The sequence below is a fragment of the Hippopotamus amphibius genome, chromosome 17 (assembly GCF_030028045.1).
Source record: "Hippopotamus amphibius kiboko isolate mHipAmp2 chromosome 17, mHipAmp2.hap2, whole genome shotgun sequence".
Lineage (NCBI taxonomy): Eukaryota > Metazoa > Chordata > Mammalia > Artiodactyla > Hippopotamidae > Hippopotamus > Hippopotamus amphibius.
Window position 1 is genome coordinate 18,562,655 of NC_080202.1, and position 23,182 is coordinate 18,585,836.

The 23,182-nt window shown below is 44.6% G+C and overlaps 1 protein-coding gene across 3 annotated transcripts in view; it reads right to left on the reverse strand.

Moving 5' to 3' along the window:
* The window catches only part of MYO1D (myosin ID), a 324,249-nt gene extending 305,954 nt beyond the window's left edge, over positions 1–18,295 (reverse strand). Inside the window, exon 1 of one of the 3 annotated variants that reach the window (XM_057715027.1) lies at positions 17,946–18,293. In XM_057715027.1, coding sequence (XP_057571010.1) covers positions 17,946–18,040 — 95 coding nt within the window. In that variant the 5' untranslated portion in view covers positions 18,041–18,293. Of the gene's footprint in view, positions 1–17,945 lie in introns of all 3 variants that reach the window. The other 2 variants (XM_057715029.1, XM_057715028.1) reach the window with 2 other exon arrangements.
* Positions 18,296–23,182: the final 4,887 nt, after the last annotated feature.

The window sequence follows — 23,182 nt, forward strand, 5'->3', positions numbered from 1 at the left end:
AATATTAGTACCAGTGATCTGGTATTAATTATATACTACTGTATGGGGGTCAGATACTTTTTCATGTCAATGTCCTTTTTACCCAATGACATCATTAATGTTTCTTGTAGGGAGTTATATACAGTCCTTAGGATACAGTCTCTAGCAAAGAGTTTTAAATAACACCTGCTGATTGGTATGAAGTCAATCTCCTTTGATTTGTAATAACTGAAGGCATAAACATCATTTAATAAATTCAACTATTACTTCAAAATATGTATACGGCCACCCAGAATCTTAGCTTCTGCGACCGCAGTGGCCACGCAGACCAGTCTTCCAGATGCACAACATCCCTTTACAATGGCCTCAGTGAATGAACTTCCAACTTCTGTTTCAATGAATCCCCACGACCAGAGAGACTCACTACATCCTTTGGGAACCCATATGATGTCTAGGTAGCATTTACTTTTTCTTTTCTTTTCTTTTTTTAATTTAAAGCAATCTCAAACTTACCAAAAAAGTTGCAAGTACCATCTTTCTTCCTCAAGTACTTGAGAACAACTTGCTGACCTACTACCCTTTCATACGAGCTTCCCACAGTGACATTCTCCAACATGACCACAACGCAATTGTCAAAATCAGGAGATTAACACGTGATACATTTACCAACAACGAATCTCAAACTCCATTCAAATTCCACCAAGTGTCTCAATAACGTCCTTTATAGCAAAAGAATCCAGTTCAGAATTGTGTTTTACCTTTCATTGTTATACCATCCTAGAAGAGTTCCTCAGTCTTTCCTTGATTTTTATGAATGTGACATTTTAAAAGATTTTAGTTATTTGGTCCTTCGATTTGAATTTGCCAGATGTTTCCTCTGATTAGACTCAGGTTATGCATTCTTAGTGGGAATCTCTCGGAATATGAGATGCTGTGTTCTCACTGCATCTATTCCTGTGGTAGGTGACCTGACTCATCTCATTACTGATTCCTTCTGCTTACTTACTTAGGTGGTGTCTACCAGGCTTCTCTATGGCAACAATATTTCAGCTTTTCTTTGATATTAATTAATAAGTATTTTGTAGGGAGAGACTAAGTGAGATACTAAGAATGAGATACTAAGATCTCATTCCTCATCAAACTTTACATTCTGCACTTACCAGTTTATATAAGTATGGACTCATGGTTTCCTACTTTAATCGGATACTCAGGCTGACTGGGATTTAGCCAGAGGGAGCTCCTTCAGGGTGGTTTTTGTATCTTCTTTACATTGTCCATCATTCTTTGAGGACTTCTTTTGTTTCTGGCACAACACTAGGTCCCAGGCTCATCTTGCTTTTTATTTTTTGTTTGTTTTAAAACAGAAAGGGATGCCATTCACCTCTTTATTTATAAAATATTTATAGAATAGTAATATTTCATTAAATGTATCGTATATCATGGCATACATTTGGACCAATACCTACACAGCCTTTTTCTTTCAGTCTGATCTATAATATTCCAGAGGGTGGATGGGTAGAAGCTCCTGTGCTCAGGCTGCTTTCCCATCTCAGCCTATGTACCTCTGGCTGTTCACCTGTATCCTTTATAACCAACTAGCAAACATAAGCAAGTGTTTCTCTGGGTTCTGTGAGCCGCTCTAGCAAATTAATCCGATCTGAGGAAGGGGTCGTGGGAATATCCAGTGTATAGTTGGTTGGTCCGAAGCACAAGTGACAGCCTGGACTTGTGACTACTGTCTGAAGTTGGGAGGCAGTCTTGTGGGACTGACCCCTTGGTCTGTAGGATCTGCAGATAATACCAGAAGTGTGCACATTAAATTGGTAAGATATCCAGCTGGTGTCTGCTGAGAACTGGAGAATTGCTCGATGATGCTGGGAAACACGCCAAAGTCATTACGTCCTCTGTCTTCCTCCTTCATTTTATTTTATTTTTAAATTTTTATTGGAGTATAGTTGATTTACAATGTTGTGTTAGTTTCTGCTGTACAGCAAAGTGACTCAGTTATACATATACATACATCCACTCTTTTTAAGAGTCTTTTCCCACATAGGTCATTACAGAATATTGAGTAGAGTTCCCTGTGCTGCACAGTAGGTTCTTATTAGTTATCTATTTTATATATAGTAGTGTTTCAATCCCAATCTTATCACCCCCTCCCCCCTTGATAATTATAACTTTGTTTTGTGTATCTGTGACTCTATTTCTCTTTTGTAAATAAGTTCATTTGTACCATTTTTTTTAGATTCCGCATATAAGTGACATCATATGATATTTGTCTTTCTCTCTCTGACTTACTTCACTCAGTATGGCAAACTTTAGGTCCATCCATATCACTGCAATGGCATTATTTCATTCTTTTTTATGGCTGAGTAATATTCCATTGTATATATGTACCACATCTTCTTTTCCATTCATCCACTGATGGACATTTAGGCTGCTTCCATGTCTCCTTCAGTCATTTTTAAATGACAGTTTCATAATGACATGGTTTTGTGTGCCCTCATCACACTGAGTAGTCTTTTCTGAATTAACATCATTCTGTCTACACAGCTTATAAAAGCGTACAGAGTAAGCACTGTTGGTTGCCTATTTCATATCCTATTCTCCCCCCTAAAATCCATTTCTCCTCAAAAGAAGCTAATTTTGTTTTGGTATCTACTTCCTTCCACATAACCGTGTGCATTCTAAATCAATCATGAAAACCACATTCCTCAGAACTAGTGATGGGTTTAGTAATTTGCATGTGAGCAAATGTGGACCAATGAAACACAAGGAAGTCTTCTACGGACTTCCTAAGAAAGAAGCAAAGACAAGCCTCTTCCTTTGGAGGGTACTGTGTCTGGATGAGATGCACAGAACTACTGTCACGATCTTCAATCAGCGTGAGGATGAAACGAGCACTAGAAGGACAAGGCTGAGATAATCACACACCAGTGGAGCCAGAGCCCTTAAGGACTAGTCCAGAGCCTCTCTTATCACTGACTTCTAGTTGTGTGAGATAATGTGTTTCCTTTCTGTGTAAGCCGGTTTGGTCAGGTTTTCTTTTCACTGAAGCCAACAGCATTTTAACTGATAAGAAGCGGTGACAACTACACACCGCTCCAGGGGAGGTGGATGAGCCAGAGTAGAACTTCCAAGTCCCCTTTTTCTCTCAGTAGAGCCCAGGTGGTGCTGCGGCAGCCACAGGCTCCTAAAACCCTCATCTGCGGCATTCCTAAAATGTTATTTTGTATTTGTATTGTTGCCCTTCAGTAAGAGAACTAGAGATGTACTTCATATTTACATTGTTAGCTTTTTCATTGTTTCAACCTGCTCAGATCTTTTTAAGTAAGTTTGTTTTAAGTGGGGAATGAAAAAGGAAATTAAAGAACAGCTACTTGATTGGGAAGCAATGGCAAGTAAAGAAGAGAGAAGCAGAAGAACAAATACAGAGATAGGACAATCAGAGATTTTTGCTCCAGGAATAACTGTGCCACTAGACTACTGAAGAATCCTGGAAAAAAAAAATCACATAATTTCCGTGTTCCTAACTTTATGCATCTGTACATCAGGGAGATAACCTCCAGGTTCCCTTCTGGCATTAAAATTCTACAACTCAGACAGATTTCATCAGGGAATTCATGGCTCAGAATCCTTCTAGTGCTTGAAGCATAAAATCAGAAAAAGTAGCTCCTGAAAATCAGCTGTAGCCTCTCAGTCATTATTGAGATTGACTTCAAATCAACAAAACACTGCTTTTGGGCTGCCTATTCCAAGAAAGCTTTGTTATACGACGGATCAAGACAGAACTGTATGTGTGTTTACTATTGCCGAAGGAAAAATGTAGAAAGCAATTGCCAACTCCGCACTCCATTCACCAATTTGACAATAACAAACATTCAAAACAACCACCAGACCTGGGGAGTTTTGGCAGCTGAACTCAGATACTTAAAAGCATGCTATCAACCTGAAGTGACTGCAAGATGTGGAAAACCCTTCAATGTTTTCCAGTGCACTTAAAGTCTGAGCCCTTCATTCCCAAGGCCCTTTGCAAAGTGCGGTCCCGACCAGCGCTCCACTGTCACCTGGCCCCACTCTGTCCAGAGACTCCAGCCTCACCGAATTCCCTTCAGTTTCTGAAACAAACCACAGGTTCATCTGTTTGTCAATACCTCGCTCTCTCCCTCTCTAGTGACTCATTCTGCCTGGCCTGAACCACCCTTCCCTATTTGACTTCCCTACCCGACACCTGCCTCCCCTACACACACATTCCTCATCCTCCTGATCGCACTTGAAGTCAGCTTCCTCATAAAATGCCTTCTCTGTGGCGTGAACACACACCACTGCCACTTGCCCTGGGAAGGAACCCTGCTCATTCCTTCACAGCACTTATTACTCCCTGTAATTATTCTTCTGTTGTTTACCAGTTTTGTATGTCTCCCCAGCTGGTCTATCAGCTCTATGGGAGAAGAAACCATGTCTGTCTGGGTTGCCCCATACCCAGAAAAGAATGAGGACGATGTCTGCGTTCATAGTTTCAATGACAACTTAAGGACATGGAAAAAATGCTGAGGACACTACATCATTATATGAGAAAACTATTTACAAAAGTATATCTTGTTTAAACAGGAAGATTCCAAATTTTAAAATATATACATTTATATATGTATAAAATATTATAAGGAAATATATCAGGGTGTTAACAAGAATGGTATGATTACACTTTTTTTGGTATGGGGAATCTGGTAACAGAAAAGTAATATACAGTATGCTAAAACTGGACACCCATAACCACAGGGTGAAAGAAAACGTGCTGTAAGGGTGAAGACTAAAATGTGACTATCGGCACTTCCCTGGTGGTCCAGTGGTTAAGACTGCGCTTCCACTGCAGGGGGCACCGGTTCGATCCCTGGTGGGGGAAGATACCACATGCCGTGCAGCCAGAAAAAGAAGAAAAAAAAAGGGTGACTATCAAATAAATTGATTTAGTAATCACAACAGAACTAAGAACACTGATTATCTGGATAAGTTAGGATACATTTGTTACTATACCAGTCAGTTCACAGCCCATATAGCTTCAACAGAACACAGCTGCGGATGAAACACCAGCGGCCTAGGCTCGTGGTCCCTAACGTGGTTGCACATGAGAATCACCTGGGCATTAATGAGGCTTCATAAATCAGTTTCTGGGAGGCAGAGTCCTGGGAATCTGGATATTTTAAGAGCTGGGTGATTCGAATACAAAGCCAAATTGGAGAATTCACCAGCCTAGGATAAATGAGGAAGTTAGAGAATAGGTTTCTTTTCAGTAAAGAGTTCAGATAAACCAGGAACCCAGGAGGCAGACCTGCAAATGGTAACGATTCTGCCAACAGCTGCTGCCTCCCGCAAATCAACAAGCAATCCTAAAGTGCATGTAGCATGGAAACTCCATGCAGCATGCATTAGTTTGTTCAACCACACAAATAATTCAAATACCAAGGGCAGGAGTAAGTTTCAGAGTAGCACCTTGCCTGTGATTCAGAACTCAGCCTTGGCTTCACACACCAAAGCAATCAAAAAATACCTCTGAGCAGAGAAGATAAAAAACAGACGTCTCAAAACTTGTGCCCCACAACTGAAACACCCAGGGCAACCCCTCGGTCTTCTACATTAGAACTCGTTAACTCCTCTTTCTATGCCTTTCCATGAGCTAGTCGCAGAGCAGGTCAGATTTGCAGATTAAGAGGGGACAGAGAGGACCTCCCTGGTGGTGCAGTGGTTAAGACACCTGCGCTCCCAATGCAGGGCGCCAAGGTTCGATCCCTGGTCAGGGAACTAGACACCACATGCACGCCGAAACGAAGATATCGCATACCACAACTAACGAGCTGGTGAGCCACAACTAAGGAGCCCACCGGCCACAAGTAAGACCTGGTGCAACCAAATAAATAAATATTAAAAAAAAAAAAGAAACCCAAAAAAACTAAAACTAAAAAAAAAAAAAGGAGGGGGACAGAGAATTCATAGGGAGGCACACTAAGAGAAACTACACAAACAACCGTATATTCTAAAATGTTAACTTGTTCAGATTAGTTTGGTGTAGAACAAAACATCACAAACATCTCAATAAACCCCAGAGGTATGAAAACACTTGTTCACAACTATGATCATCACTAAGTCCTCTAGGAAAAAAGTTAAATTACATTCCTTACATTCTGTTTAAGGAAACAAAAATGAGAGAGCATTAGCATTTGAGTACCCTTGATATGTTCAGAACAATAAACAACCCATCTACGATCTCATTTTATGAGATAACCTTGCAATGTACGGATCAGTCCCATTTTAAAACCAGGCAGTAGAGGCTCAGAGAACCAAAGTACATTGTTTACGTCATACAGTATACATAGTAGAGCCATGTTTAAGTGTGGATAACTGAAATATTTCCTTTGCTCATTATATCATACCACACCGCAACTGTTTAAAATCATTTTGGTTGGAAATACTGCTAATTTTGTGTGTATGCATGTGGGTGGTTGCAAGGCTAAAAGGCACCTGGAAAACCACCACCTAGAACAGTGGTTTTCAAACTGGTTTATCAATGTGATAGCATTTCTTCTCAAACAAAAAATTCCTTGGTCACAGACAGAGAACAAACTAGTGGTTAGGGAAAAGGCGAAGGGCATGACAGGGGTAGGGATTAAGAGGTACTAACTACTGGGCTTCCCTGGTGATGCAGTGGTTAAGAACCCACCTGCCAATGCAGGGGACACAGGTTTGAGCCCTAGTCGCAGAAAATTCCACATGCCACGGAGCAACTAAGCCCGTGCACCACAACTACCGAGCCTGTGCTCTAGAGCCCTTGAACCACAACTACTGAGTCTACGCACCACAACTACTGAAGCCCATGCACCTTGAGTCCGTGCTCCGCAACAAGAGATGCCACCACAATAAGAAGCAGCATTGAAGAGTAGCCCTCATTCGCCACAACTACAGAAAGCCCTCTAGAAGCAATGAAGACCCAATGCAGCCAATAAATTAAAAAGAAAAAGAGATACTAACTACTATGTATAAAATAAATAAGCAACAAGGATACACTGCACAGCACAGGGAAATCTAGCCATGATTTTGTAATAACTTTAAAAGGAGTATAATCTATAAAAATATTGAATCACTGTGTGGTATACCTGAAACTAAAAGAATATTGTACATCAACTATACTTCAATGAAAAAGTGAATTAAAAACAAAAATTAGCGCATCAAGAAAAAAAATTCCTTGGAACCCCACTATGTAGATGCAGAGCTGCTGTGTTGAAAGGAGAGGGATTGAAGCCCTACTCCACCCCTACCTGGCATCCAAGACGGCTTCTCAGGCATGTCCGAGGCCTGGGACACCACAGAATGCACACTAAAGAGCACCAATCTATGTGATCTGAGTCACTGGATTTGCTGTGTGAAAAAGCATATCCCTTTAGAGACACTCAACAAATGATACCAGGTTATGTAAAGTCATTCTGATGCTAGTAAAAATGTGATCAACTTGCTAAGGTAAGCGACACCACCAGATTACAGAACCACTCAAGTATGTCTCCCCCTTGTTACAGGATGACATACTCCACGTGACTGACTTCTACAAGTCTTTGAAGAGAAAAAAGATGTCTATCATTTCACAAGGACCCCAAATACATTGTAAGGCTTTTTTTTCTTCCCCAAGAGTAATGGTAGTTTTATTTTCCTCTCCTCCCAAAGACTGGAGTAACAACAGAAAAATTAGATTATTTAAATATGCAAAAACCAATACATAAGATACGGAAAACACATAGTTTGGGCAGGAATCAAAGATGTGGAAATATTATGCAGTCATTTATTCATTCACTGATAAAAGTGGAAACATTTTGTTCGTAAGGCCTGGAAATAAGCCTTTGGAGATGAAGGGAAAGTTGCCCTCGGGACTTAGAGACTAGAGGTTGGACACAAACACGTATTGACAGCATGGGCTGAAAATGCAATAAAGAACAACTCCTCCGAGTTGTACTTACTGACACATAAACTACTCTAGAGATTTGTTGTTTTGAGGATTTTTTTAAAAAAAAAAAGGTTTTCTACTTAATGACAAGTAACATAGGCTAGGATGGCAGAATCAGGTTAACTCAATCTCATGATCAAAAGACTATTCTTTTCATAAATTTTAAATGACCAAGATGCCCATGAAAGTCAAAACTGAAACATAACTGATTTTAGGCTGATCCAAAATAAAAGTAAGGTTTTTTTTTTTTTAATGGAGTTTGACTTTTTTTTTTTTAATTGACTATGCAATTTTTCTCGACTTTATACTGAACACAAAGCAGCGGTTTGAGACGGAGCCCTTCGGGATCGCCCTGACCCCACTACGGATGATCCTCTATTGTACAAATTACTCAAAGCAGACTTTGTGGTCAGGGGGGAAAAACTGTTCGAACTGCTCTTGGTGTTTGCTTCATTGTTTTAGACGAAGCCATTTTTTGACTAATTCATTGGCTTCTAGCGCTTATGGGACCCTGCTGTATGTAAGTGGTGATTTCTTCCCCCCAAGTCTTAGTAAGATGACTGTGGGAGGTAAATGGAGAGGAGGAATGAAAGCAAAGTTGGGTTTGTTTCTTGATGCATTTTCCCATCTATTCCAGAAGTGTTTTTGTTTTTTTAATAGAACCTTGAATTGGCCTGTGTCTTTTTCGGAAAATGCTATGTTCAGCAGTACACGATCTTTTTGTTAAAGCAACATAGCTTTACTGGAATTAATGCTTTAAGCTCACTAAAGCGAAATCCATTTCCATACTGTGCACCAAGGGGCAGAAATGCGGGGAGAATGAAGATGGTCTCATTGAGACACAAAGTAGTAACTACCCTCGCGCGAGCGGCTGTGTCTGGAATACAAACTGGCGTTATCGTCCGGGGTGAGGCTGAGACACGGAGACGGGAAGATGGGCAGAGTATCAAAAAGCAACCCGTTGAGGCTCTCGAATTCCTTCTCCATCAATTAAAGTCACTCCTCAGAACTCTTTACTTTAAAATGGTCGACTTTCCAAAAGTGGACCATTCTATTTCACCAAGAAACGCTGAAAGCCAGGATTAGAGTCACAGGCTGGCTCACGTATGTCTCCAACCCACAACGGGATAACCATGGTATTCGCCCCACAGTCTGGGTGCTGAGTCTTAGAAGTTCTGTAATTAGGCATAAAATAAAGGAAGAAAAAAAAATTTCTTCCATTTCCTCTTCTAGGCCCAAAGAGAAGCCACAAATTGTATAACTGAGCCAAGTTTTTCTCTGGCACCCACCCTGTCATCAGAGCCTGCCTCCCCGAGAATAAACCGGGCCCACACTATCTCCGGCCCATCCCTACCACCACAGTTCAATCCTCCATCCCACGTCTGCATCATCCCTTATGGCGACATGCTGCAAAATTATTACTCAGAAATGAAATCCCCAGTCCCTCCTTCTAACTGACCTCATCGAGGCATGAGACAGCAAGGACCCAGTAAATCTACCCTCACGTGCCTGGGCTGCATTGGAAGTATTTGACTTTGGAAGTGGATTCTCATCAGCCTGACTTCAGTCTCTAGGTGGGAGAATTTGGGGCAGCGTAAAACAGGAGTGAAAAAGGTACCTACAGTGGGTATGGGGGATGTTTTTGTGCTGTGGAAGCTGGCGGGCAGCATGGCCAGCCCACCGGTGCTGGGAGTGGGTGGAGAACGAGCAGAGAGGAGGGCTCGATGTTGGGGCCCAGGGGAAAGGGGTATCCCGATGAGAGATTCTCTCTTCTTCCAACAAGGGTCTGCTCACGTTCTACCTCTTCCACAGAGCACTGCCCACCTACTCCCAATCCCATTTTCTCTTTCTCTGAATTCCCTGAGAACTCTAGTACATAACGTATATACAACTCTTCATTACACTGTCATCAGTTCTGTTTTTTAAAAATCTGGTTCACTGGTTCCTTCTCTTTCGGAAGCCCTTAAAATAATTGGTTGTCTGCAATATTCATTTTGGCTCAATCACATTCTACTTGACATTGATCTACTTATTAAGGTATCTTTTACCCCCAATTAAGCTATCCCCCAACGAATGACTTTTTAAAAAGTAAGCCCCACCAAAGTGCCCAACACAGTGATAAGCACACAACAGGAATTCAAGCAGTTGCCAGCTTTAAAGCCAGGAGATTATACTAAAAATACATAAGGTCTGTAGTTAAATAAGTTAGAGATTTATTTTTTTTAAGACTATACTTAAAGTTAATCACCCATCTATAGTGCCTGGGGACTTCAGGCACCAATGCCACCAATCTTCATGAAAGCAGAGAACAGTAAACATGAAGACTAAAATATTTTGGAATATTTATGAATAATATGAACAGCAGATCTCCTCTGCCAAAAAGTTTAAAACAATTTTCAGGAACCAAATAGTGGTAACCCTGGAGGGAACAGGGTTATGAGTGTGACAGTCATGCAGAGAGTTGGGACCAGCAAGGACACTTGGTCCACAGGGCTGCACTGAGAGGGAAATGGAGAGGAGAGACAGAGGACCATCTGCTGAGCATCTATCTACTATGCTACGGGTACCATGCTGGGTGTCTTACAGGTGGTAGAATTTAATCTTCACAGTAACACCTTCGTCTTTACAGATGAAGAAACCGAGGCTCAGGGAGGCTAACCAACTTGCCCAAGGCCACGTGGGTGGCAGAGTGGACAGAGACAGGATTATGGTCCAGATCTATTCATCTCCAATGTTTTTGCTCTCTTCACTGGCTAACCCCAACCCCTTCTAGAGCACTTTTCATTCTTGCCCCCCAAATAAAGCCAAAATGAATGATTCTGTCTTTGCAAGGAAGGAAGAGGTGAGATTAGCTAGCCCTTCAGCAGTTACAGGTTCAGGGCAGGGAGGCGAGGCCATTTGGGAAGGATTTGGAAACAGAGTTAACGTTGGTTGAGAGGGAATTATGTGCCAAGCACTGACCAGGCACTTTTTACACATCATGTGATTTCACCCCAATAACCCTAAGAGACGATCATTTTACGTATATAAAGAAACCGAGGCTTAGGGAAGTTAACTCACCCTAAGGCATAATGCTAAATAAAAAGAGTGAACGTGAGGCTGGGATTTGAACTTGGTCAGTCAGATCTCGAAGCCTGTGCTCTTTCCACTGCTCTATGATGCAAGGATGTGCTCCCCTTTCTTCTTCCTATAAATCCCCAAAACTAAAGTGTGGGAAACACTATTAAGAGATCTATCTGCCCAGTAATTACAAAGCATTTGAACTGAAGGGAGCCTGCATCCCATAGGAAATAAAACTGTCAGAGCCTTGCAATGTATATTTAAAACTGCTGTTACCCTCTGAACCCATCCCTGAATCTAGTTGACTTTTTGATAGGCCACGTCCATAAGGCCCATCACCAAGTAACCTACCCAGTGGGGCTGGAGCCACTGTTGACAGCAGATCCCGCTAGATGGGCTTGGCAATGACACATGACCCAACCCAGCCCCCAACAGCAACACAGCAAGGGATGCCAGAGAGTTATCATAAAACGAGGCCTATCCTTGAGATCTGGTCCTTTTTTGCTGAGCTGGCCCAGACTTAGGTGAAAATGTCAGCAAACAGTTCTCCACATTAGGATAATTCACAACGCTGACAACTTACACTTGAGTCATTAAACAAACACACTTCTATCTATACCAAGTTCATCATTTTCATCTCCAAGTTAAGCAAAAAGTCAGTGCTCCTCTCTTTAAGGTGGAAGTGGAACCCTTCAGAACCCGCGATGAAACGCACCAGTAGCAGCTTCTGAGCACTTGATTCCACCCACATCTGGCTCCGTTTGGGAGCTAAATTCAGCAGAAGTCTCCAGGGTCAACAAATGACCCCGAATAAAAATAGTCTTGGAAATCTGTCACGGAGGAGGAAAGGAAACAAGACGGCAGGGTGATTCACTCCAAATGGCAGCTCCGAAACCCAAATTCTCATTTTTTTGTCCCAATATGAAGCCAATGTGCAAAACAGGCCCAGAGCAAACTGTCCTTTTCCGAAGGCCTCTAAAAGTGGTTGCCAAAGAATTTCACATGCAAGCCAAAAAGATTTAGTGTGCCATGCACCTCTCCTATGAATCTAACTACAGCTACTTTGAAGGAGAGCTCTGAACCAATCACAGATTGACACGTACTAGAGGACCACTGCGGTATCTAAGGTTTTGCCCCAGTGAGCAAGAGGGACCCTCTGTCCTATCTAATTTTCCAAGTGATCAAACAGCCGCAGAAAGAGTACAGAGGTTGTGCAGCAAGTGAGAGAGAGAGAGTGTATGTTTGTGTGTTCAAGTGCCTGCTCATTGCCTTTTTACTAATTCTACAACTCATCGCTCCTACTTCCCCACCCCCCCACTGAAGTTGTATTAAAATAAGTACAGTATTTTGAGATGACTGTGTCCATTTTTTAAGTGAAGAATTCCATGGGCTGAAGAATGACCAGCCAACATTTGACGGCTTAGTTCACTCACTTTATTTTTAATTTTTAAAAAAAATTTTTTGGCCGCACTGCATGGCTTGTGGGATATCAGCTCCCTGACCAGGGATCGAACCCAGGCCCTCGGCAGCGAAAACGTGGAGTCCTGACCACTGGACTGCCAGGGAATTTCCAGTTCACTCATTTTAAAATGTACTGAACACACAGGTGCCCAATTCTGGAGCATGACAGGAAATGCAGAAGGGCTACAGGTGGGTTTGCTTCACAGCCACTCACCTGCGCTTGCCCTTCCAAAACCGTGTAAATAATTTGACATTCATAAGTTATACTCTTTTTCTTAGAGATGGTTTCCCCCTCCCCAACTGTAATAAGTTTCAAAGGACCACACAACCTGGGTCCACTCCTGGACAGGCTCTCTGGCTTTGGGGAATCGCACAATTTGGTGGGAATGTGGGCATGCAGAAAACAACAACACAACATGATAAATCGTCACTGACAGTTATGATCACATGCCCACATATCCTGGGAGCACAGGTGAGGGTATGGTTAACCCTTGCCTTGGAGGGTTGGGAAAGACTTCTCAGAACTGGTCTCGCAGGACAAGCCGGAGTCTGACAGGCAGGGAATGAGGGCAGAGAGTAGGGGGAGGACATTCCAGGGAGTGAGAACAACCGAGGCCAGTGGTTCTCAACTGGGGACAATGCTGCCCCCTCCCCCAGGGGACGTTTGGCAACATTTGGAAACACTTTTGGTTGTCATACCGGAGGGGAACGGTACTCCTGGCATCTGGTGGGTAGAGGCCAGGGATGCTAAATGTCTCACAACACACAGGACAGCCCCCACAACGAAGCATGATGCAGCCCCACTACCCACAGCACCAAGACTGAGGAAAGCCTGGTCTAAGCAAAGGTATAAAAGACACATTGTGTCAGGTTAAAGGTGAGACGTTGCCTGTAGCTTTGGTAAACACAGTGCTTCAAATTGCTGGCTTTTATGGAAGAGAAAAAGCAGTAAGAAAAGAGGACAAATTAAACTTCCAAAGAGAAAAGACATCAAGCTGAGCAGATGCCTAATTCTCAAAACAGGAACCACCACCAACAAAGTTAGAAACTGGAAGCCTAAGGTGGGTTTCCTCACCCTGTGACACGAAAAGCACATGTCTCAGGGCCACTGCCCTTGGGAACAGCAGGCTGTATCCCTCCTTCCTCAAGGATGGCTAAGTGGTGAGTAAGAACAGAGTGAGGACCAGACGCTTCGCATGGCTGGGCGAGGCAGGGCTCTCCCTGCAAGAGAGGGTGCAGACTTGAGGTGAATTTTGTTAGAACTCAAGTCCAAGAATGGCCCAAGCAACGAGAAAAGGAATCAAAGGCTCCAAAAAGGAAGTGGCTACGAAGAAAGTAGACAATGGTGGGGATGCCAAGGCTGGGCCTTCAAGTGGCCAAGCGGGTGGTTGTCAGGAACCAGGCCTGACCATGAAGGCAGGAGGTGCTTGTGCAGGCATCTTACTCCTGGATCAGACCCTTGGAAGTCGACTGAGGGGCTTTCCACCACCACCAAAACCACCGACACCTCTGCCTCCACCAAAAGGAAAAGCAAATAAATAGAACAAATCTCTCCTAGCAAGAGACTCCTGGGAGGGAGAGAAGGCAGCCCTCAAGATACTACTAGTTTTTGGTACAAGGGTAACAAAATACAAACTGAAACATCTTCTCAGATACACTAACCCACACTAACCCACATCACCCCGAGTCTCACCTCATCCAGACCCCCGTGCAGAGACACATGCCTACATCCATTTTTAAAAATAACAACAGTAAGGGGAAAGGGACATCGGTTGTAGCAGATATCTAAAAATAAAGCTTTTACCCAAGAGGGGAAAAGAAAGCCAGACTAGCAGCAAAATAAGAAGATAATTCTAAATGGACAATGTCACAAAAGCTTAAAAAAAAAAAGTAACCGAAGCATTCCTTTTTTTCTTTCTCGACATAAAATGTCACAACGACTGTCACTGTCGGGAAAATTAAAATTCGGTTTGGGTGACACAGACCCCTGAAACAACTGTGGCTGTAAGTGCCTAAATGCATGTCACAGGCCGTAAATGAAGGAAAGGGGTCCTGCAGAAGAGCTGGAAAGACAGTAGAGGACAGGACCTTCCAGACGGGAGTGATAGAAGCTGCAGTTTGGGGACGGAGGGGATGGCAGGGCACGTGCACACACAGCCACTGTGAGATGGAATACACTCAGATTTCGCCTCTGTGCAACCATAAAAACACACGCAGTATGGACCAACCACCCGTATTCCGGGAGATGAGAACACTGCATGGCGTGATAGCACCTGGATCTACTGTGGGTTTCGGGTCCCCTTCTGCAGAGGGACACAGATATCCAAGGGTCACAAGAGCATGAGCCCAGTAGCTCATCCAGCTAAACACTGGAATAGTCTGGAGGAACATCAGGGTGACAGGAAATTCAAACTATTAGAGAGACACCTGCTTTCCCCCTGGGTCATCAGGATTCACAGCTGGGCAGGAGGCCAGGGCACTGCTAGCCTTTGTAAAGGCTCCCAGGAACCAACTCCTCCCAACTTATGAGCAAATCATAAACAATCACTGAATCTGTGCGCGGAGAATTGCAGCCAATTCGCAGAGTGGAGTACACACACAGGTGAGACACACACAACACCCGAATCTTGGCTGACCTGGTGATTGGGAATAAAGGTAGACCTAAGTGATGAGAGCTGGCGATTCCTTCCACAACTCCCCAACATCCACTCCTTCCCCTCCGGACAACTTAGTGTACTCACTAGCACCCAGAGTCAGCTTTTAAACCTCCACTCCTCTGCTCGGCCACTTTATCCACCTGGAATGTTCTCCACCTACACAGAGCCTACCGTCCTCTGCAACTCCTCTCAGCCCCTCTCCTCTAGGTGGTGTTTCTAGCCAGCCTAAGGCATCTCTCCCTCTGCTGAACTTCCAGAACAATTAGGTTGTACAATTACTTGGGAAAGAATCATCTAAGCTCTACAAAGCTTAACTCTTCGCTGTTTTCTTGACCTGTTATTGAAATGAGTAGGAATTTTCACCTTGCCCTTCTCTTCATTAACACGCCACGTCTTTGAGAGGTAAGGACACATCTGATAGTTCTTTGGACCTTCCCACCTTACCTCCTAGAGTACCCAGAATTATGCAGAATTAAATTGCAAAGATCTCGGGGCTTCCCAGGTGGCGCAGTGGTTAAGAATCCGCCTGCCAATGCAGGGAACACAGGTTCAAGGCCTGCCCCAGGGAAGATTCCACATGCCACGGAGCAACTAAGCCCGTGCGCAACAACTACTGAGCCTGAGCTTTAGAGCCCGTGAGCCACAACTATTGAGCCCATGTGCTGCAACTACTGAAGCCCACGCACCTAGAGCCCGTGCTCTGCAACAAGAGAAGCCACGGCAATGAGGAGCCCACGCACCACAACGAAGAGTAGCCCCTGCTCGCCGCAACTAAAAGAGAGCCCGTGCACAGCAAAAAGGACCCAACACAGCCAATAAAATAAATAAAAAAATAAAAATTGCAAAGATCTCTTCTGTGCAAAGTTCTGTTCTGAGCTAAGTTAGGCTCACTTTAATAACCTTTCTTTAGAGTCAAGCCTCACAAGACTTTGCAATAAATGGAATAGTTATAAATGGAATGAAATAATTATAAGCAGAATATTTCTTGCCGTATCAATAAACAAAGGATGTCACAGTCATCAATGATTGTAGCCTTCCAACGTGGGCTGGTGAGCCCTGAGGAAACTCGGGGCTGAAAAGAATACCTGCCATCTAGCAGGCCTCAGACTGCAGCCACTCCCTGTGGGGAGCCCTGAGGAAACTCAGGATGTGAAAGTACAGGATACTGGCCCCAAGACAGCTGAGGTGCATATGGAAGGAATGATTTTAGTGAGCCCAGACTCTTGCATCTTCCCGTACCTAGAAAAGCGCTAAATTCCTTAACTTGACATATCTGGTTTTCTTTATTTAACAATACTCTTTTGATATTCCCAATTACCTGCTCTTTGTTGCAAAACTCCTATATATCCTGGCTCCTCCCCATGCCTCCTTGGAGCAGTTTCTCAGAGCTATCTGAAACGCTGTCTCCCAGGCTGCAGTCCTCATTTTGCCCCAAATAAAACTTAACTCGCAACTCTCACATTGTGCATGTATATTTTTTTAAGTCAACACGTGAAAGCAAAAAAAAGAATGTAAGTGTAGAAAAATCTTGGAGATCATTATTTTACAAATTAGGAAACTCACACAGACTGGCTCAAAGTCGTTTGTGGTAGGCGGGTGTAGAACTCCAGTCTGTGCCCCTCTGCTCCTTACTCTAGGACATAATGAAGCCTGGCTGTGAGCAGATGGCGTCTATGGGGATTGCAATTTCGAAGATTAAAAAACTTTTTAAAAATTCTTAAAGTTAACAGGGGAATTCATACTGAGAAGTGGGATTAGTTAAGCACCCAAACCTAGATTAAGATCTTCACTTATAAGCTTATGGAGTGATATTTAAAACCTACAAGAAGCGGGGCCAGAACTTCCAGGAAACACACACACACACAAAACGCAGTTATTTTGAAACTCCATTTACTGTAATGTTTTCTTTAAAGAAAGTCAAACTAAAGCTCTGCTTACATATTACTCTATCAGGAATGAAATAATCCCTTGGAGAAGCCTTTCTAAAACAAATTCGTCCTGGAAGCCCATTCCGGGGCGTTGAGCTGTGACTACATTCTCAAGGATGTCAGTAACACAAGGACTCCATCCACAACTCCTTGAAAAAACTGAAACCATGAATGCCTTGTCAAATTCAGACAGTTTATCTTGGCACGGGCAAGCAGAGCAGTCTCTTCGATGTCTGGAAACGTGTCTAATTACGTTTAGAGAGTAACTAAAAAATAGCCAGTGTCCCGGAACAGACAGCTCAGGGATCACTCCACAGCATCCTGAATGACGTGATGGAACCACGCCAGGAAAAAAGAAAGAAAGAAAGACGACGACGAAAGCGAAAAAGGAAAGGACCAAGTGTGAAACCGCGATGAGACCCCCGCCTCTCTCCAAAACAACCCTCCAGTCTTCCCGGGGCCTCGGGGCCGCCACGACGCTCCCGAAAGTTTTTCTCTCGCTTCACTTTTGTTTCCATTCGGTCAGCCGGCGCGCCCACAGCACTCACCTGGGGCCGCGCACTAGCCGGCCCGGCCCCGAGCGCCGCCTCCGCCCTGACGCCCCCCTCCCCCGTCGGGACAGCACCCAAGGCCACCCCCTCTCCAGAAGGCGCAGCCCTGCAGCTCGGCGCGCCCCTTGCGCTCCAAGGCGGCCGCACCCCAGGGCGTGCTCGCTCGGGAAAGCGCAGCCACCGAGCTCGGGGGACCCCCGGCCGCCCTCCATCTCTCGCTCCCGGCGCACCCCCGACACCCCCCATCCGGCCGCGCCGCAAGGGCGCCCCCTCTCGGGACAGCGCAGGCTCGCGGCACTGCGCACGGCCGCTCCGCCCTCACCTGAGCCGAAGGTTGGCCATGAACTCGGGCATGGAGACGGTGTCCATCAGCACGAAGTCCGCCTTCCCGAACTCCAGGCTCTCCTGCTCCGCCATGGCGCCGGCGCACCGGCTCAGGTGGGCGCGGGCGGGCTCAGGTGGGCGCGCTCGGGAGGCGGGGGGCCGGGGCGGGGGCGCGCGGCGAGCTCGGGCGGGGCCGGGGCGAGGCGCGGGACAGGGGGCGCCGCGGCCGCGCGGAGGGGCTGGGCGGGACGGGGGCCGCCCCGCGGCTCCTCGGCGCGCTCTCGGCCGGCGCGGCTCACCCGGCGGTTTCCGCTTCTCCCGCGGCGGCTGCCCGGCGCTGTGGGCGACGGGACAACGAGACGGAGACGGCGGCGGCTGGTCCCGCCTCTGGCCTGGGTCTGGCCCCGCCCCTGGCCTAGGTCTGGCCCCGCCTCCGCCGCGGCCCGCCCCGCCGTCCGTCCCGCCCCCGGCCTCTCCGCCCCGCCCCTCATCACCTGGGCGGCGCGCACGCGCGGGGCGGCCGGCGGGGGCGCGCTCCGGGTCCGGCCGAGGCGCCGGGGCGGCAGCGCCCCCTGGGGACGGGCGCTGGGAGCTTAGGGGGGCGGTGCCGAGAAGCGCGGACGTAGGAGGTGGGTGGAATCAGGTTTCCAGCATCGCCGCCTCCGCCCAGGCTTGGGAGACGCCCGCAGAGTTACAAAAGCAGCTGGCGGAGCTTCTCGCGTGGAGAATCATTACGATTCTGTCGCTCTGCTGTGAAGCCCTCTCCTGCTCTTCTGCTCACATCCTCTCCGTCCTTAAAATGATAGCTCACGCTCAGACTGAGAGACGGTAATACTAATGAACAAGTTGGGGATACCAAAAGTGCCTGGAGCTTTTCTAAGGGTCTTTAGAGAACATAAGTAACTTGCCACACAGCTACTTAAGTAGTGGGGAAGCTGCAGTTTCATCCAGGTCTTTTGACTTACAAGCCCCGCGTTTAGCCTCATCGCAGACTGTTTTCCTTCTCCGGTGCTCCATTTTTCTCTTTCACTCACCTGAGCGAGTCTTCAAACATTACCTTATATTGTTTTTAAGTTTTTCGTCTATCTGTGTATCATCTCCCCGGGATAATTGTAGGCTTCTTGAGCACGGGACCATGTCCGGAATTTCTCCATATCCCCCATGACACGCACCAAGGAGCTGTTGTACTACCTTGTACGTGTACGTGTGAAATGCGCAATGGTTCAATGGAATAGAATGGGTTTTAAGTGGTCTCCAATTTATAGATGCGTTGGTTGATCTTGCAAAATTCTTTTGGAACCTAGACTGCATTTTCTCGGTGAAAATCGGTTATAAATGGCTTTCTAAGGCAGCTGTACCTCTCGAGTCCTGTGTTTCTATTAAGACCATCTTCTGTTTCAAAACCTACTATGAAATCTAGAATCCCCCAAAGACCTGGCTGGACTCCAACACGATGGCTGACTGTGAGATAAGTAAACCAGACCTAAGGAGCTACGTCTGCTTCAGCTTCCAACAACCCTCCCTGGCCAAGAGATAGGGGAAGACAGCTTGATCACCTCCTGCAGGAGCACATCTGCCAGAGAAAGCCACCCCAATCTCTGTCACAGGCAGAGCTGAATTGCATTCTGACTACCATTAGCAGCTCTCATTCTTCAGAAGACACCTCTCTGAACCCCAGTGTCCTCGTTTGTGGAATAAGACCTCTGAGCTAGATACTTTCCAAGGTAGGACTGTCCTTTGCTTGGGTTGTCTGTGTGGGTGAGTCAGTGGCTAAGCAGGTGATTGCGTAGACTGTGGTACATTCCTAAAATGTTTGTGTTGGTATGTTGTAACATAAAATAAAACTAAGTTTCAGAAAGAAAAGGAAGAAATCTCAACTTCTGTGCAATTTAGAGCAACCGGGGACCACACTGATTGGAAATGATCTTTAGAAAATAGATGTAGGTGTATTCCCTGAGCCCTGGGTTTGTTGGAGCAAAAGCAGTTGTACAGTATGTAGGATCTATGGTGGGATACAGCTGTGGTTTTCAAATGGCCAAAGCAAGGGAACTATTGTGTTAATCAGTGTCTTGTACAGCAGCCCAATGTGTAAAACATATACACAACATAGCAAAGGGTATTTTATCAATTTAAAGTGCACATTAATATAAAATCAGGCATTGAGACCAACGAGGCTCTTTTGATGAACCCAAATCTGTCCAGTGGGGCTCACTGTCACTTTAAATCAGCCTCAGGATTTCAGTTTACTTTTGTATGGTGTTTTGGTTGTACAGTACCAAGAAAATTCTGATTTACATAGCTAAGCAGTAATTTGTTACTGGTGCAATCTTACATCCATCCTTTTGAAAGGCCAATGCACAGCTACAATCTTATAAATCAGTGATACATTTACAGAGATGGCAGGGGAAACGAAACACTGAAGTGTGCATTCACACAAGGTAATGTAGAGCAGGTTAGCTCACCATTAATCTCCTTTGTGATGAAAATTTGGATATAAACACATTTGGATGTGTAGGTTTGTATTACAGTTTAAAATGTAATAAAAACCAAATAGAAGTTAACATCGTCAATAACAAGACAGTAACATCATTGAATCATGTGATCTCCTGAAAAAGATATAACATCACTTACCTGCTAAAAATGCATCCACTGTATCTCATCATGAAGAAACATCAAATAAACCCATATTAAGAGACATTCTACAGAACAGTCCATCTGTACTCTGCAAAAATAGCACTGGCTGGCAGTCAAAGAGAGGCTGAGGCACTAGTCCAGGTTAAAAGACCCCAAGGAGACACCATAACTAAAGGCAGTGTGTGACCTGGACTGGATTTTGGATCAGAAAAATATAAAGGCCATTATTGGGACAAATGGTGAAATTTGGATACACACTATGTATCAGATAGTAGCATAGTAGCACTGTTAGTTCTGGAAATACCTTCTAAAGTATTTAGGGGTAAAGGGTATGATGTCTCAAATTGTTTGGCAAAGATAATAATAATAATAATAATAATAATAATAATAAACGATAGTAATGTGTGGGTATATAGGTAGATAGAAAGAAATGGATAAAGCAAATGTAGCAAAGTGTTAACTGTTGGTGAATAGAGTTAAAGAATATATGGGCACTTTTTTTTGCACTCTTCTTGCAACTTTTTTGTAAGTTTGAAATTATTTCAAAATATAAAGTTAAAAATTAAAGAATCTAAAACTTCTAAAATTTTAAAAAGTTTATTTTTAAGAAATCAAATTGTAATAACCTATAATGGAAGAGAATCTGAAAAAGAATATATATATTCTTTATATAATATAAATCACTTTATATATATAAATCACTTTGCTATACACCTGAAACTAATACAACATTGCAAATCAACTATACTTAAAAGAAAAAAGAAAGAAAGAAAGAAAGTCATGTAACATTTAGAACTGAAAGTCACATCAGAAGTTTGCAGACATTCCAGAACTGGAAAACCAGCACACACTTTGAAAGCTCTGGTACAGACTATCTATTTGCTCTGGTTGCCATAGATGTGCTAGGAGATTATAAACGCTGAACACACAATTCTAAAAACAAAAGTAATTTAAATAATTTCTTTTTTAATATGTTTTTATAATTTAGATGCAATAACTTCATGTTTACCTTAGTCATCAAATATGCCCCAGAGAGGGTACAGCCTGTCTGCCTGAAATTCTCTTCCCTCTTATCCCGCCTCTCACCCCTATGGCCTAGCTAATTTCTGCTCATCCCTCCATTCTCACTTCCTCCAGGAAGGCTTCCATGATCTCCTAAGTCAGGGTAGGTTGTCCCTCCTCTGTGCCCCCACAGACCCTGGAAGTGTCATCCTTGTTACAGGCTGAATGCACTTGAACGAACCTATTGTCCGTCTCTCTCATTAGAGCATCAGGGCCATGAGGGCTGGAAGCTGTGTCTGTCCTGTTCTTGGATATAGCTCCGGCCCCTAGTCGCACAGTGCTTAGCCTGTGACGCACTAATACATGCTTGCTTGATGAATGAATAGGGAATGGTCTGTGAATCTATGGGTTACGTAATGTGAGCTTGTAAATCCACCCTTGTTGGTAGATTTTCTGCATTAAAATCCATTCTTTGTGCAGCGTTTATCTCATTCTTGTCTCCTGCCCCTGGAAGCAGGTCTCAGGGCTGTGTTCACATCCCTCCTGGGGGCCAGGCCTGCACGCTGCATGTTCACACTGAACAAAAGCTGTTGTCTGAAAAACCCTCTGCCACTGACACCTGCTGCGGAGGATCTGCTCTGGGTTCTCCCTAAAAATCAACTCTGCATTTTCTACAGCAAATATTTGCTCCCATTCTTCCACTTTCCCAGAATGCTTCTGGGCTGCCCCACCCTCCCTCTCTTTACCAGGTGCATTGCATCCAGGAAGACAGCTCGGCATAAGTCCCACAGGGCAGAAGCAGGAAAGCCAGGAAGAACATAGTCGCAGAGCATGTTCAAAGGGCACTTTATAAATTTATCGTATAATCCCCAATTATTCTAGAGCAGAAGCAGAAAGGCAAATTTATGTTGCAAAATAACCTCATAATGCACTCATAACCATTTAGAAATGATATGGAACCCTCTGCCGTAGATACTATCCGAAACATACGTCCTCCTCTTTCATGCCTAGGGTTGGATCTGAACTAAGAATGATACATCAAAACAGCTTATCTGCCCTCTATGGTTTCCGAAGCCTAAATTTTTTAGAGTAAAGACAGACCCAACAGTTGTCTCCCTGGTGTCACTGATGACTTGTCCACCTGTGGACCCCTCCCTCCACCCGTCCCCAACTCCCTCACCCCTGCCTTTCACTCTTTAGCCATCTCACAGCACAAAGAAAAGGGAGTTTTCATAGCAGAGGTCGCTGTCATAAACCGCCCTGAAAGCCCAAAAAGCGACTTAAAAATCTCACCTTCTCACCTCTAGCTATTAAAGACACAGGATCGGCCAATCAGTTGCTCAAGACATGGTTCCAGGTTCTGGGAATTTTTTGCCCTCTGTGCCTGTGGTTCAGCTGTGATTACCTGTGACAATGCTGAGTTGGGGACAAGGATCTTTCCTTAGCTCTTTGAAATGGCTGGTACCATAGACAGAGCTCCTTTTAACCCTAATCAACCTAAGTGCAGAGGAAGTTGGGAGATAGCTGAGGAGGGGGAGGAGATGGAGGAGGAAGACAAGAAAGAAAAGGGCTGCAGGACTTCCCTGGTGGCGCAGTGGT